This window comes from Phyllostomus discolor, chromosome 9 (assembly GCF_004126475.2).
Source record: "Phyllostomus discolor isolate MPI-MPIP mPhyDis1 chromosome 9, mPhyDis1.pri.v3, whole genome shotgun sequence".
Taxonomy (NCBI): Eukaryota; Metazoa; Chordata; class Mammalia; order Chiroptera; family Phyllostomidae; genus Phyllostomus; species Phyllostomus discolor.
The window spans coordinates 17,072,859-17,089,499 of record NC_040911.2 but is presented as its reverse complement, the minus strand read 5'-3'; the positions used below and the strand labels follow the sequence as shown (position 1 = coordinate 17,089,499).

At 53.9% G+C, this 16,641-nt stretch overlaps 1 protein-coding gene across 2 annotated transcripts in view; it reads right to left on the bottom strand.

The window, feature by feature from the left end:
* MYO5B (myosin VB) overlaps positions 1-15,018 on the bottom strand; it is a 249,411-nt gene extending 234,393 nt beyond the window's left edge. The window contains exon 1 of one of the 2 annotated variants that reach the window (XM_036010235.1): positions 14,564-15,018. In XM_036010235.1, coding sequence (XP_035866128.1) covers positions 14,564-14,590 — 27 coding nt within the window. In that variant the 5' untranslated portion in view covers positions 14,591-15,018. The remainder of the gene's footprint in view (positions 1-14,563) is intronic. The other variant, XM_036010236.1, reaches the window with a different exon arrangement.
* Positions 15,019-16,641: the final 1,623 nt, after the last annotated feature.

Below are 16,641 nucleotides of genomic sequence, written 5' to 3'. Positions count from 1 at the left end.
CACGCTTTGAAAGAACTTCCTATGATACCCGTTTAAAACAATGTCAAAACAGTAAAACTAAAATGATTAGATAAATCGAGATCACCCTAATTTTATGGAAGCAAGTCCATTTTGGGGGAAAAAAGTTGATGCTAAATTAACTTGGTTCTTGGGAGCAAGCGGCGGCGAAGGGGTACGCGGGAAGACTCGCACACAGCTCAGGGGGCAGGGGCGGCGGGAAAGGTTCGTGCGGACGCTAGCCCAGCCCGGGTGTCACTGGATGTTTGTGCTCTAGCGGAACTCCTTCTTTTTAACGAGAGGGCTGAGTGTGCCAACTCTAACAACCGCTCACAAACACTGTGTTTGGGTTTCACGTCCTCCCATCTCTGCCTTCCTGCTCAGACGGCACCGTGTTTTCTGGGAACCATCCTTCGACGTCACTGTTCTGTGTCTTCGCCATCTCGCGGGGCTGTGCAAACACTCTGGGGCCCTACCCGGACCATCCAGTCGGGTGGCTGTCCCCACGGCCCCGTCCCGCACAAGCCCCCAGCCCCCAAGGCTGGAGGAGGAAACGCAGTTTCCTAGAACACGTGGGGCTCCCGTCCTCGTGGGGCTCCCGTCCTCGTGGGGCTCCTGCCCTCGTGGGCCCCTGTGGAACACTCAGAGGAGGGAATGGCTCTGGAGGGTGGAAGCCCCCTGGTGACCTGACTGTGACCTTTGTCGCCCCCACTGAAGTGCGGGGCTAGATGGGGGACCTGCTGTCCTCCACACCCAGAGGCAGGAGACAGAAGAGCACACATTGGGGGCTGACAGGGGCCGAAGGTGAGACTTCGTCCCCGGCCAGTGTCTTCAGAGCTGCCGTGACAGACAAGGGCCCTCACCAATGGTCTCCTGGAGGGGCCCACGCCACACCACGCTCCTCGTCTTGGTAAAATGCCTCAACCCCTGGATGCACTCACCGCACTGAGTGTAACTGTGGGTTCCCTAGCGAGAACTATGTCTCATGCACCTTTTGTGCCCAGCGCTAAACTTGACATCAGGAAGATTCTCACGCATTTGTGTCTGTGACACCGCACTGCCCGCCCCACGGAGGCCAAGACTGGCAGGCGCTTCAGCGGTGGGTGGGGGCAGTCCTGGCATGCACCGCCAGCTGGAGACGGAATTCTCAGCAGAGAGGGCTCTGGACGCACTACAGAGTTCACAGCCCGACCTGGCACAGAGCAGAACCAGTGCTACTTCCCGCCTGGGTAACACTTACATCACCAAGTGCGTCTGCCACTGAAAACGACGCAACTCTCCCACTCCAGCGCAGTGAACTAGCTCCGGCAAACCACTGTTTACCAACATCTGTGAAAAATTACGATTTCCTAAGGCATCTGCCTTGCACAGTAACTTAACGTTAAAAACTTGAGATGCATAAATATAGCTCCGCGGGGAAGTGCGGCCACTGACCCCTGGCGAAGCACAAGAAGCATAAGGCGAGATTTTAAATTCCAGCGTTGAGCCAAGAGTTGACTTACTGAACAGGATCAAGTGCAAAGCAGTGGCGGCCTAACTCCTGACTTGGCGGCACTTCGCTACGTTGTTTCACATTGTTTCAGACACAGGCTACTACTAGTCCCCGGCTGCTGGTGGTGTTTCCTACCGCCCCCTCGCATCACTGCTCTTTGGCCAGCACTTAGGCAGTTTCTGATTTCTGAGACGGTTCAGGTTGCAAGTGAGCAGAGCCCAGGCTGACACCCTCAGCATCTGTCCCATTCAGTGAGACCGCTCCACACGGCTGAGCGTTGTGTAACCCCAGCGGCTCTCTGAGTGGAGTCTGGTTTCACACCGCCAGTCGGATTGCAGGAGTACTAACAGGGGGTGATCCCTAGCACCTTTATTAAGGGTGGATTACCAAAGGGTAAAGAATGCGTGGGGAGGGAGGAAGTGGAGGAAAAAAAGGAGAGGACCTAGAATACTTTCAGCAGCAGAAGAAAAAGTTTATTACTGGACTATTTGTAATAGCAGATATCGAGGCCCATGTCCCAGCATTGTTTGCAAGGCATGAGAGCAAGGCAGCCATGGAAACCATCATCAGAATCCAAGGCACGAATTGACTGTGATCAAAAACCAGATTAGAAACTTAGCAGAATGCTGCAGGTACCAAAGCTGACCAGGATCTAGCAATAAACGATAGCAGGCCCAGCACAGGCCTCCACAGGGGTGAATGCCGCATCTGGATTCTCCCTAGCTCTGATGCACCCCAGTGTGGGAAAACCGGGGCTCCAGTGCCTGCAAACTGCTCCCCCCGCCCCTGCCCCAGTCTCTGCTGAGGAAAATGCATGGTTCCAGTGACTGAGCCAAACTGGGAAGTCCCTTGGGGTCAGATGGCCAGGTATACCTACCTGCCTGGGAGCAGCCAATCAAGAGACTGCCCTTTACAAAAGCTTTAGAGCTTTTCTTCTTAGTGACACAGGAGCAACGATGGACAGTGGAGCCAATATAAACTGGAGCTGGAGATTCAGAAAGGCTTGGTGAGAAGACAGACAAGAGCAGAGCCAGGAGTAACTGCATCACATGGATAGCGTGGGTGTGGGCGGAAATGATGCCTGCTGGTGGCCGGGTCACCTGGTCCCTAAAGTCTCAGAGGTCATGAGTGCCTTCCCAGTCCCCTACCACGGTTCTGGCCTGTTAAAGCCAGGTTGTTCAGACAGACCAGCCAAGCCCAGTTCCTGAGAGAGCATCCTTAGGCTACAGCCCACATGTTGAAACACCCTTGCAGCCAAAATAGCCAGGTACACCAAGTGCCAGGAAGGGCTCCAGGTAGACATGCTCATCCGTTCGTGGTACCAAGGTGGGGTGCTCTTCCTCTCAGTACAAAGTGGGGGTGGTGCCACAGTGGGGGTGGTCCCACAGTGGGAACCTATGGGACAGTCAGGTCTGAAGCTCTGGGAGCAAAGATTTGAGATGATATTGGTCCTCAAAGACAGGACCTTAATCCTCCTGTTGTGCCCTTCTTCCCCACACCTCAAAAAGGAAGAGCACGTGTATAGCCCTATAGCTCCTGCATCTGGCTGGTGCTTCACCAGGTAAGAGGGGCCGGTCCAAGGCTGGAGCCAGTGGATCAGCACCTGGACCCTTTCCCCAGCCCCTTGGGCCCTGGTCCCCTCAGTGCCCTACACTGGGCTGTGGTTCCCCAAGGACAAGACCTTCTCCTAGCAACAGGACGGGCAGTGACACTTAGTGCACCTCACAGGTTGTCCTTCCATCTCATCAGCAAGCCCGAGGGTTGTCCTAGCTCCCCGCCCCATTCCAAAGGTAACCGGAGCCTGGAGGTTAAGCAGTTGCCTAAGGTCACCCAGCTGACCGAAGGGGAAACCAGTATTCAGGCTCCCCCACCAAAGGTTAAGCTTTTATAACCTCTGTATTTTCCCTGCCCCCTCCCCCCAGAGTTTAAACTTTTAAAATTGTGGTATAACACACAGTATACAATTTATCACCTTAACTGTTTTTAAGTGTTTAGCTCAGTGGCATCAAGCCCACGCACAGGGTTGGGCAGCCATCCCACCAGCCACCTCCAGAACTGTCTTGTGAAAAGGACACCCTGTACCCACTAAATGGCACTGCCCTACGCCCCCCTCTCTACCTCTCCCCCCTCCTCCCACGACCACCACCCACTCTCTACCTCTATGACTTTGACTCCTCCAGATACCTCACCTAAGTGGGCTCGCTCAATGGCTGTCCTGTGGTGACTGGCTTCTTTCACTGAGCACAGTGTCCTCAAGGTTCGGCCATGCTGTAGCACGTGCCAGAACTTCCCTCTCTTTCAAGCTAAGTGACATTTCATCGCAAGGACAGACCACATCTCGCGTATCCATTCATGCATGATGGACACTGGGTGACTTCCCCAACTTTTGGATACTGTGAATAATGCTATTTCACCCTCCTGTCATCTTCTATTCAATCGCTAGCATTACAGGGGGGGAGAACAAACAAAGAGCATCTTTCCATCTGCCTTCAAAAGAGCATTTTAGGAAGTTAGGTGGAACACACCCTCCGTTTGAGTGTTCAGTCAGTAGATATTTATTAATGCTATTAAACCTGTCGTAACAGCCCTGGCTGGTATGGCTCAGTGGACTGAGTGCAAGCCTGTGAACCAAAGGGTCACAGGTTTGATTCCCAGTCAGGGCACATGCCTGGACTATGGGCCAGGTCCCCAGTAGGGGACGCACAAGAGGCAATCACACATTGATGTTTCTCTCCCTCTCTCCCTCCCCTCCCTTCTCTATAAGTAAATCTTTTTTTAAAAACTGTCATAACATTTAGGCAATTATATACTCACATACTAAGATAATTATGTTAATATACATATATATTTAAGTGGGACCACACATCAGTATAACTATAAAGTTCCATGAGCTTTTAAGTGCTTAAGCAAACAGGCCAGAACTGCTACTTTCAAACACTTGTGTCCCTGACACTGGAGAGCTCACACTGATGGATCACCGAGAGCGTCCCAGGCCTGACTGTAACACCCCCACCAGCATGACAACCAGTAAGAGGTCACACAAAACTGAGGGCAGGACCTGGCAGCGACACTTAATCTGTAACAGAAATGTGTCTGTGAATCCCTACCGTAACTCAACCAGCGTAGTTCTTTGAGTAACTTTCAGCTGCTCCCAGAGCAGAAAGCCCACCTCCCAGACATGAATCATCGCCACTGTACAAAGGAGACGAGGAACACGCCATCAGGTCTGAAGCCGATTTCAGAAGAGGAAGCGATGGGCTCCCGATCCCCACCCCTCTGCCTCCGAGGCCGCCCTGGAGGAGGCAGCGTTTGTTCGGATGGGCAGGGTCTAGCACGTTCGCTACATAGTCAAACCTTCACTCTCTAACAATTCAGTTCTCAGTCCAGCTGTTCACTGAAAAAATGTATCGGTTTTGTACCCGACAACATGCTAATACCTGTATGGTCAGTCACACACGTAGCAGGTGACAAAGAAAAGTGAGTCAGTTTTGGAACAAATCGAGCAGTTTTCCAGAATAAATTACGTTCGGGAACCGAGGCTCCACTGCACAACTCCGATCACACTGTACAGGCACGCTCGTCACTCCGGTGCGCACCGCTGTTACACAGTTACACACACGCACGCCCAGCAAACCGGCAGCTAGAAAGAGCAAGCAGCTTAGAGAGAGCAAAGGAAGACTAGTTTCTGCCTGAGGAGACATTCATTTTCCTTATTTTACAAATTAACATTAGCCCTCGTTAGTGGGTGTAGGCATATTGAGAATGTGATTAAATCTAATGAGACGAGATAAAGCAATTTACCTCCTTTTAATGTACTAATACCTCCTTAATGCTTATTCCTACAACAAATGAACCACTGGACTGGAAGAACTCAAGGTCAAAGGGCGCCCCTGAGGAGACAGGCTCCTCCTCCCAGCCTCAGGTGGGGGCTGTGGCACCTGCCCCGCAAGGAGAAGGTGCCTGCACATGGGGTGGCTGAGGGATGACTTCAGGGGAAAATCGTGAGGAGCACTGTCGTTGCCCCTGTGGGAGAGAAGACAACTGGGACAGACTGGATCTGTTTTTTCCTTCCCGGACCCACTGTTCTCTTTTGAAAGCCCCCCAGATTTGCTTTGTCTGATCTCAGGGGAGCTGTGAGGACCATATCTGCCCCCACCTAACCACGCAAGGACCCCCGAGTCCTGATGAGACTGCTGATAAAAACTTGTGAGTTAATTGGGGGAAAACTAAAAGCAGATTATACCTTTAATGTAAATGATAACCTGAGAAAGGAAAGTGCAAAAAAAAGTATATGTGTATTCAAAGTTATTTGTAAAATTAGGCTCTTCAAAAAGAAGGCCATTACGGCAGCTTTCTCATCCACAAACGTTGCCTTGCTGTTATGCCACGTTCAAACCGTGTGCCACGCCTTTGGGCTCAGAGATGAGAAGGAAAACATCTGGTCCTCTCCCAACAGGGGCTTCGCAGTCCACAGACGCAGGCACATGCGGGGGAACGGACGGGCCTCCCATGGGTGCCCTAGCCAGAAGCCGAGCCAAAGTGACAAAGGACAACGTCACGGTCAGGGTGGCTCTGTGATGGGGGGTAAGACCCCCCCGCCAAGTGCCACGGCCCAGAAACGGGGGCGAGCCCAGGTGGCTTTAAGCCAGTGCAGCGGCGCTGACTGCGTTTCCACAGCAGGCGAACCGTGTCTGGGGAATGGGGGTGGGGGGTGTGGGCGTAAGACTGAACCCACATCTTCAGGGAGAACAATTCTGCAAATCTACACGTTCAACTGCCACCTCTCCGCACGTACAAGGCGAAACGGAGAATCGGAACATCTCAAAGCTTTTACCAATGTGGCCCTGTAACCCATCCTGTTCTCCGCAGCAGCCCCTCTTCTGGATATGTCAGTGCTTGATGGATGCCCGCGACCTGCCGGTGACGGAGCAGACGCCAGCAGCACCCTCCCCGGGAACAGCTGGCCTAGCTTCTGTCCTCCTAGTCCCCGCCTTCCTCGTCCCCTCACTGGTTCATCACACGTATACAACACTGTTTACATTGCTGATTTCAGAAATTCACATAAGCCATTTTACTCTGTAGTACCGGCCTCCAGAGCACCTTAGGTGACATTGGCATCACATAAAGTCAGGTAGTAGACTTCAAGCACGCCTCGAGTCTTTGGTGGGACTGCACCGGGTTGTGGGTGGGCAGTCAGCAAGAAGAAGTCAAGCCGGCCCTGGCCAGGTAGCTAAGTTGGTTGGAGCATTGTTCCATACACCAAAAGGTTGCGGGTTCAATTCCCGATCAGGGTGCATGTGGGCGGCAACCAATTGATGTTTCTTTCTCTCTCCCTCCCGCGCCCCTCCTTCTTCCCTCTAAAAATTAATAACATTCTCGAGAACTTTTAAAATGTCAGTTGAACCAGAGTCTGAAGTGAATGGCCGGAGCATACAAAGTACACAGCTGCACATGGTACAGTTGCCAGTTCAAATACCACCCCTCTTCATCCCATTCCGAAGATGCGCAGCGTGCAGCTCCCAGCTTGCTGCACAGACGGGCCTGGCGCTCCGCCGCCCGGCCTCTTTTTCCTGTAACGGCTGGTTGCTAAGCCAGGGGCCCGAACTTCCCAGGGCCAAAGGGATTATAAACCGAGTGTTTGAATCCCATAACAGAGGCATCTGGATTTTCTCATTACTTTAAGGATTTCATGTCACAATGCATTTGAATTTTATAATAGCAAAAGCTGTCTGGGGGGAAAAAAGTCAGTAACTTCTCGTGATGGGCCTCTTCTGCAAAGGAAAGAAAAGCCTACTGGGCCTGTGTCACTACGAGAATTACTCAAAGAAGGACAATAATTTAAAAGTCCCTGAGTAAATGTTAAAAGGAACATGATGAGCCATTAACTTGGTGCTCGGAGATACAGGGTCCGGCACAAATGACACCCCCTTTTTATTACAAACTCTTTTATTACAAAATCATAAGCATGTAATTCTGTAACATAACGATATCACACTCAAGCACTCCATAGGATGTTTTAGGTGACATGTTCAGGTTAAAACTACAAATTATTACCCCACCAACCACACTAAAACAGGCGTCACTTCTGCCAGACCCTGTCTAAGCTCAATCTTTGCCACAATTAGCAAGTGAGTGCCAGTGCTCATCTGCACCAGGATCCAGACAGCCTGAAGAACTCCTCACGTCCAACCGAGGATGCCCCTGCTTGGAAGATGGCCACGCTGACAACCTGAGTGAGGAGAAGGAGCTCATTTCCAGCAGACACGTGCCCAGCCGACAGGCGGTGAGCAGGGCACACCTGTAAAGGTGAAGACCTCTCATTAAACAGGAGGCTGGGTGAGGGCCACCAGGAGTATCAGAGCTGGTACTCCACTCATCGCTTAGAAGGGGACAAGAGCCCATTAGACATGGAGCATGGCAGGAAAGAGAAGGCTCTCACTGCAGCGTTTGCAGGGGGAGATGGCGTTGGGCAGGGCATGTGGAAAGCAGGCCACATCCTACCTAGCATGTAAGGATGGTTAAATTTATAGCCGGAAATAATTTTACACTGCTCGAGTTTCAGGTACCTCTCTGTGGTTCCCCGCAGCCCTCTTGGAAGATGTGAACCTCTCTGGGGCCTACATGGCCTAAGAAAAGCCAAAAACAAGGGTTTTGCCTAAGTTTGGGACACACTTTAAGAAGCATCAGGATGCCACGGGGCTGAGTGTGGAGATGGGTACCTTCTACGCACGAATGATGTTCCGTGCCCACCGCCAGTGGGGCGGGGCAGAGAGGTCAGCCGGGCCCTTGGCCAGACACTGGGGGAGAGGTCCTGCCCCACCGCCGGCGAGGACCGTGGCTTTGGGTGAGTCACGTCAGCCTGAGGCCTCTCATCCATACACGGAATGACAGCAGTCCTGAGTCACAGGGGCTAGTGTTTGTGCCCAGAGGGGTGTGAGCTCAGACACAGGTGGGGAAAGCACAGGCCCGGGTGCCTCATTTAACACATATTTATGCATTTTTCCTGAATATTCTGGTTTCCATGACTGCCTATCTCTAAAACTATAATCATTTAATGAAAAAAAAACTGAGCTATAATGCCTTTTAATACAGAAAATACAAAAACCAACAACTTATGAATGAAAACACCAAGCATATGAAAAGATGTTCAACCATCCAGTGAAAATCCACTTCAAATCAAAAAGGAAACATGTGGTTGGAAGACAGGAACAACGTCCAGTGGGGGTGGGGGATGGGGGGGGTGATGGGGCCCACCCAGCTCTCCTCTGGAGGCTGCGGGCCATGTTAGTGAAGGCCATTCACGTGAACGCCAGCAAGGCCACCTGCAGCAACTCTTCCTGATGAAATGACTGAAAGAGGCTCCAAGCCTGTTTGAAACGCCTTTCACGCCGAAAACCTGGAACCAATTAAGTGCTCCTCAAAATGGGAACCGTTAAAAACACGGTGGCACCGCCAGAGGACGCCATATTACGCAGGCCTTACAATGGTTAGGTTACCTTTACATGCACCAGGGGGAAAAAGCCGCAGTAGGTTAAGATGCAGAGTGGAACCACGGCACGGCCCCACCTATTTTTTTAAGTATGTGTTCTGTCATGCCGAAGTCTAAAGCAGTACTGCGAGTACAGAAATAAGGCAAAACACATATGAAATTTTAAATTTTCAAGTAGCCAGGTTAAACATAGGTGAATCAAATAAAGTATTTTAGCTCAATACATCCAAAATATTACACCACTTCAACAGTTAATCTGGATTTAAAAAATGTGAGTGAGCTATTTCACACACGTGCTTGTACCACGTCTCGGAAATCTGCTACGTCACACCGCCAGCTCTTCCCAGCTGGGACAGCCTCATCTCAAGTGCTCGGCAGCCACACGTGACCCCCCGACTGGACGGCCCAGGCCTGGAGACCACCGTAAGTGGTTAACAGCAGCTGTCTCTGGGAGGAGGCTTTGCCTTTCCTGGGTTGTATGAGTTGTTTCAATTATCATACGAAGTAACAGGAAAAAAAAAAGGAACATTGTGAAAAATGTCTTTTAATTTTCCTTTAAAGCTATAACAGGAGACAGAAAGCACGGTTTAAATTTAAACCTTCTTTCAAACTGCTCTCGCTCTTTCCCCAGAGAGTTGGTGGCGGGGGTGGGGACGGAGCGGGAGCCTCCCTTCCCCATGCCTTGGTTGTCTGGTGCTGGGCCAGCTGTGAGTGTGGTGGTGTGTGTGTTCTGCAGTCTTCCCTCACTGCTGCAGCCCACCGGCCACCGCTCCTCCAAAGTGCCTTTAGCCGAGAGTGCGTGCCCTCCTCTCCGGACACACAGTGATGCTGTGTCGTTAGGTAACTTTGCGTATTTAGGGTGTGCTGCCCAGTGAGGATGCAAAGCGCATCTGCACAGACAAGGACACCAGGGCACACGTTCCACTCTCTCTAAAGTGGGCTGCTTTGTCGTGTGGCTGCTGGGGACCTACTGAGTTACAAAACAGAGGTCAACGACTAGCTCAAACCCATACTGGCTTGAGCTCAAACCTCAACAATCCCGTGCATGTTGTGATAAATACACTCCCGCTTAGGGAAGGCAATGTGTGGACGTCTACATTGTAAGCAGTATAATTTACAGTTGGACCTTACCACAGAAAATGACAGTATTTTTTTTAATCTTGCCAGCATTTGGGAAGTCTAGTTAGCTTCTACTCCGAGTGCCTTGGCCCTCGGATAGAAAGAGAATGCCGTCTTTGCAAACGAAAGTGCAGTAACATACTTAGACTCCAGTCAGACCCGGGCTGTCAGGAAGCCTTCTGATGGGTGACTGTGCTGCAGCTGATGAAATGCAATACAAGCAGCACATTAACCAAAAGAAAACGGGAAGAAACCAACAGTAAAGGCAAGCTTCTCTAAGAGGCCCAAGTGGGGAGACCTGGCGTCAGCCAGCGGCTACAAGGAAGTTCCAGCAGGACTTGGGGGAGGAAGGCTCGGGGGTGCCTAGGGGACAACTTCCCAAATAAGCACCTACTAAGGCAGCACACCACACACACTGAGGACACGCTGTCCTTTTCAGAGGGTCGGAAATGAGGTACTAACACTTGCCACACACGTGCCTCTGGTAACGAGAGCCCAGGGTCCGCCCCACCGGCCCGTGAGCGTGGATGCAGCTGACTCCCGAGGGTGTCCCGTGCAGCCTCTGCTCTCCTGATCTCAGCCCAGCTGGGACATGTGACATGACAAAAACTACCAACAAGGGGGGACAAGGCAGGCTCGTTCCATGTGTACAGATAACAGGCAGGCAGAGAGCAGGCCCCGTGAGCTGAGTGACAAACTGCACGCCAACTTCAGAGTTCCGATGGTCACCAGGGGGGTTTATAGGCCGACGGGGAAAGGGGGCAGAGAGGAGAGGGAGCGGTGGCTACGGATGGGAAAGGACTGAGCTCAGGAGGGACCTGAGTCCCCTGAGGCACAGGTCAGGGACAGCGAAAGGATGCCAGCCCAAAGCACACGAGCTCCACGTTCCAAAGGACTAGCCCCACACTGCAGCCCTTAGAGCTAAGGCCCTTGTGCACAAAGCCACGCTGGCCTACACAGTACATGACCTCCCAGCAGCCCCCCAAATCCACTGCTCAGGCAGCGCCTATTCAAAACCAGGCAGGAAAGGATTAAAGCAGAGATTCCAGTCTGGTGATTTCCCAGTCACTCTGCCAGCCAGAATCACACAGAAAATCATAATACTTAAAGGAGCAATATTTAAAATTTCATCCAGAATAACCCTTCTATATGGAAGACTTGTGTTATTGAGCCTGAGGGAGAGATTATGTACTTTACACTTTAAAAACCAGACTATTTTCTGCACTTATCGTAATTAAGTCATACTCACCACGCTTGCTCGAGTTTGGGTGCCTTCTTGGGACTTGCACAAATCAGATTAGCCCACACTGTCCTTTCCCGTGGGCGGAAACAAGGTGCTAACACTTGCCACACACGTGCCTCTCGTGACGAGGGCCCAGGGTCCACCCCACTGTCCCGTGAGCGCGGGTGCAGCTGACTGGCTTTGGCATCACCCTCCAAGTGTGGTGGGCACTCCGATTCTCTTTCCCCACCCCAGAAACCTCAGTACAAAGAAAGCAATTTCTCAAAGCCGAGCCGCTGGGTCCTCCAAAAACAGGTGTGCCTTCATTGACGGGAAGGGCCCTTTGCCAAGGACTAAGATCAACTCCTCCCCAAACTATTCCCATAGCTCATGGGCGGCAGTTGAACCCAGGTGACAAAGGACAAGAAAACAGTGACTTGGAGGGTGGGACAAGGCAGAAGTTTGCTCTTGGATAACTAGGAATACCACATACTAAGTTCTTAGCTGAAACTGTATACTTACAGTGAGTTTATACACTGAAATAAGCGCCTTATTCCAAGAATAACATCTTCCAACAGGTATTACCAATACCAATAAAGGGCCTTAAAATTTCCAACCTTATTTAAAAAGTGCTGCTGCTATAAGGGGTAATTATTCCCATCATGCACAATGCACTGAAGTGTGTGCCTGGCTCCAGCGTGCACGATGCCAGAAAAGCCCACCAGCAGGTTAAAAATAAAAAGAGCATTGGTTATTCTGATAATACACTAAAAGGACAAGTCATCTCCCCAGAAACAAAGTGCATCTGAACAGCCGGCACACCTTCCCTGTACACTTGATGATTCGTGTGCGAGCTGCGAACCCAGCCGAGCAAGTGAGACGATGGTTAGAAAACAATACCGCTGCTTCTCACGGGAAAAGCCTCCGTGTGTAACTCTGCCGGAAAGAAAAGCAACTGCCCAAACACAATCTGGAAGCTACTGCATTCGCCACTGACAAACCTCAAGTTTAGACTCGTGAATCTAAAAATGATTAACTAGAAACCCATCAACAGAGCAAGGCGCAGAACCCCACAGCCCTAGGGAGAAGTTCTTATAACTCTTTTTGGATTAGGCCAAACCCTCACCCTCGTGAGACCACATTTTTTGTTTGTTTGCTTGTTCTGTGTACCCTCCCGAGACCTCTTCCTGGTGCGACAGCTCTGTCCAGCTCAAGGCCAGAAAAGCACACCAAAACTCTAGCTCAGACTTGCACTAATTCACCGTTCCTAAATCAGCATGCAAAGTACTCATTTCTAACTAAAACTTAAACTGAGTGTTTTCCTCTGATGGTGTTGTCTTTAAAAGCAATCCAATATTCTGATTTTTCAAGATCAGGGCTCCAAAAATTAAGGGCTTATTCAGTTGTCCTTTAGCTTGGTATAATGAAGTGGTCAATTACCGTCTAACAGAGGGCTTTCGATACCCCACAGGTGTATCCACTTGGGTCACTGTTTTCCTTGGGAGAACAGGTGGTATTTTCGTGCACTTCGGTGTGGCCAGGCTCAGCGCTTTACACTCCAGTTCAGAGTTTTCCCTGCATCCCTGGTTTCCGGCCTCCCATGACAGCCGGCTTCCAGGACAACAGCTGAAAGCAAAGCGTGAGAGCTCCTGCCGCGGGTAACCGGGTAACCCGAGTAGCGTAGGGAGCTTTTCCAAAGCCAGGAGCAGCAGAGATTTCACTACCCGCCACACACACACACCCTGGCTCAGACCTCACTCCCTCTCCTCTCTCAGCAGCTACCTCTCATCTTTGATCACCGTCAAGGGCTCCCACTGTGAGTGGAGTTGCGTGTCCTGGTCGGCTGAGCCCCCCCCTCCCCCCAGCCAGGGCACAACCTCTGGGGCCACCTCCTGCCATCCTAGCTCGGCCCTGTCCCCCTCCGAAAGGAAGGAGGAATTAGAAGACTCGCCCACCCTGCAGGAGGTCTCGCCCACGCTCGCTCGGGGACAGCTGCGAGAACGCGAGAACGCGCCAGGTGAAGACGCGGAAGTGGCTCTTCCTCCTCCGCCCATACCTGCTGGTCGGAGCCAGAATCCTGGGAACGGCACTCCCAACCCCTAACCCGCACCCCCCCACACACCTCGGCAACACACACACACACACACACCTCCGTGCACCAAGAAGTGTGCACCAGGTGCTGCCAAACGTTTTCGGCCATAGAGAAGACAAACAGGCAGGCGACAGGGGGGCGTCCAAAACTTAGGAGTGGAGGAGGGGTGCATACTTAAAGGCCCGTGCCCCCCCCCCCCTCAGCACCAAGTCGAAACCCAAGGGGGTCCCGAGGGAGCTCGGGCTGCGCGGCCGCAGGCGCTCGGGGAAGCGGCGGCTGGTCCCCAACTGTAACCACAGCGAGTACCATGGGAGCGGGCGTGTCCGCCCCACTGCACCTGTTCCCGACTCTGACGAAGGAGCCCTGCACACGCATCGCAACCTTGCAGGCATCCTGGAAACCACCCTCGCCCCTAGCTCGGCCTTACGCCGACCCCCTCCCCGCAGTCGCGGAAGCCCTCCACGTTCCCACCCAGCCCGGAGCCTCAGAGAGCCCCTCCCTGGCGAACTGGGAACGTGCTTCCCCGTCTCCAGAGACCCCTGGAGCGCCTCGCGCCTTCCCCGAAGCTTCCGCCCTCCGGCTGCAGCGCCCCCGGCACCAGGTTGGGACCCCTCCTCTCCCCGCTCAAGTGGCGGAACGCCGCCCAAGTTCAGGGGTCCGCCTCGATGGCATGCGGGAGGAAAGGAAACCTTAGAAACACTGGAAGGTCGCCCTTGGGAGCTCACGCTGCAGAGCACCTGGGGTGGCGTCCTGATCCAGAAGGGCGCCACCACAGGGGGCTGTCCCCAGGCACCGTCTGGGAGCTGGTGGGGCTGCCCTCGCGGTTCAGGGACTCAAGCAGAACAGAGCCCCGGCGAGGCCAGCGGTGGCCAGGCGTCCGGGTGGGGGCAACAGCCCTGACCAGGGTCACAGCTGCGGCCGGTCAGTGCGGGGCGCTCCCAGCACAGCAAACTTTCTCCGCCACCCGAAGTTAGCGCCGCGGAGGAGGCTGCGAGGAGCAGGCTGAGAGCTGTCTCCGGTCGCCCCCCCCCCCCCCGCCCGGAGCCGCAAGAGAAGGCGCCCCCGAGGACAGCGGTGGCCCGCAGCACACCGCCCCGCCCCGCGCCGCCCTCACCTGTGCCCGCCCGGCCGCGGAGCGCGGCCCGCACTCACCTGGCTGTAGAGCTCGCTGACCGACATGACCCCGCGTGCCCGGCCGAGCCCCGGGCGGGCGCCGTGCGGACGGATGACTCTCGCTCGTGTCCCTGCGGGCGGCGGGTCCCGGCTCCTCGCTGCCCCCGCCGCGCTCAGTCCGCGGCCGGCCCGCCTGGCGCCATCTTCCTGGGCTGGCCGAGAGTTTGTGTGTTTCCCGTCCCTTTCCCCCGCCTGCCCCGCCGGCTTCCAGGAGGCGCCGCGGCCGGCTCGCTCCCTGCCGGCGCGACCTTTACTCCCGCGGCGACGGCGTCCCAGCGGCCGGGCCGGAGTGGCGGGCGGGCGGGCGGGGGAGGAGGCCGTGCCGCTCCCAACTCAGGTATTGGAGGAGGTGCGAGCGCGGGGCGAGGCAGGGAGGCTGGGCGGATGTCCGAGCCGGCGGCCAGCGAGCTGCCGCCGCGCCTTTGCACCCCGCGGGCCGGGCTGGACGCGCCCTCCCGCGCCCCCGCACCGCGGGGTCCTCCCGGCCGGGGGCGGGGCGGGCGTGCGGCGGGTGCCGGCCGCCCCCTGCTGGACACGGAGCGCACGCCGGACAGGTGCACGCCGGTGCCGCACCTGCCGCCCCACGCTCTGGGTCCACGCCAGCTGTGTCTGGGAGGCTGTGCCTGGGAGGCAGGGCGGGGACGCAGTGCAGACCAAGGAAAAAAGAAAAAGGAAAGTAACCAGAGAGGGCCAAAGAGGGATAAAAGGAGAGGTGCCGGCTGCTGAAAGGCTCCAAACATCCTCCTCTGGTTTTTACGTGTCTGTAGTCAGGGTTTTTGTTATTAAAATTCAATTATATCGCAGATTGTTATTAGGGCGGCTTGGCTATACCAAAGACTGTCTCCTACTAGCTGAATTCCTCGCGCTGAGATCCTGATCAGAAAAGTGGGGATTGTAACCCCTCCACTTTGTTTCCCCGCAGCTTCCAACGAGGCTCCCTGCCACCCTGCCTGAGGATCGTTCGCTTTTCTGGGAAGTGTCACTTTTTCTCCCTTCTCCCCCGACCACACTCTCAGCTCTTTTACCGCTTCCTACCTCGTTTAGTTTTCTCCCCTGTGCCAGTGGCACTTGGCTGCCTTACACAGCTTCACTCCCTCTTCTGCTTCCAGCAAAGAGTGGGCATGTCCGCCAAAAAGGAAAACAGCTGGCAGGAGTCGGTGGAGGGAGAGCAGGAGCTGTCCCCCGGTTTTCTGACGCTGACATTTGTACCTGAACGAGGAACAGCCTCTGTAGGTGGTGCTCAGCCAGAGCGTCCATCTGCACCCCCTGGAGCGATTGTTCTGGACCCTCGCGCCCTGGAAGGGTTTGTAAACTCATCCAATGCACGACCTCCCCACTTGGAGTGCAGGATTCCCATTTGATTCCCGTGGCCAGCGCTTCTCAATTGTGCCTCCCCATGAGGATCATCACCTGGGGTGGGGGTGGGCACTTTAGCATGAAGTCCTTCGGGAATTCTGATATACTGGCCAAGGGTGGGACTGGAGCCCCTGAATTTTTTAAAGCTCCTCCATAATTCTAAAGGGTTGTACTCCCAGGGCCAACCAAAGCTTGGGCAATTCTCCTTGGAGCTCCTCCTGACACTAGCAAGAGCAGAAAGGAAATGGTTCTGTCCCCTCTTAGAGATCTGTGAGCACAGTAGTCTGCTCTGCATTCTAGTCGCTCTCCAGGTGCGGCCCCACTCAGTGTTCTCACACCCACAGGGATTCGGCCCCCAGGGGGGCTTAGCAAAAGTCCCCTTGCTAAGTACGGCTCAGTCCCCACCCCTGCTCCAGCGACCCTTCCCTTCTGCACTGCTGGGCTCCGTCGGTGGTCCCATCTCTCTACCAGCATCTCTCTCTCAGCTGGTTCTCGACTTTTCTGTTCTCTGGTTCTGCTAAACTCCCTGAAGTGATTGTACCAGCTGGCTCTGTTCGCTCACACCCAGCACCTCCATAATTCACTGGTTCTCAAAACTTTCTGCATGTCGGACTCACGTCTACAAAAACAGATGCCTGGATCCCACTCCCAGAACGTCTGCCTGGGATGCTGCGCAGGCAAAGGGATTTTTAGGAGCTTCA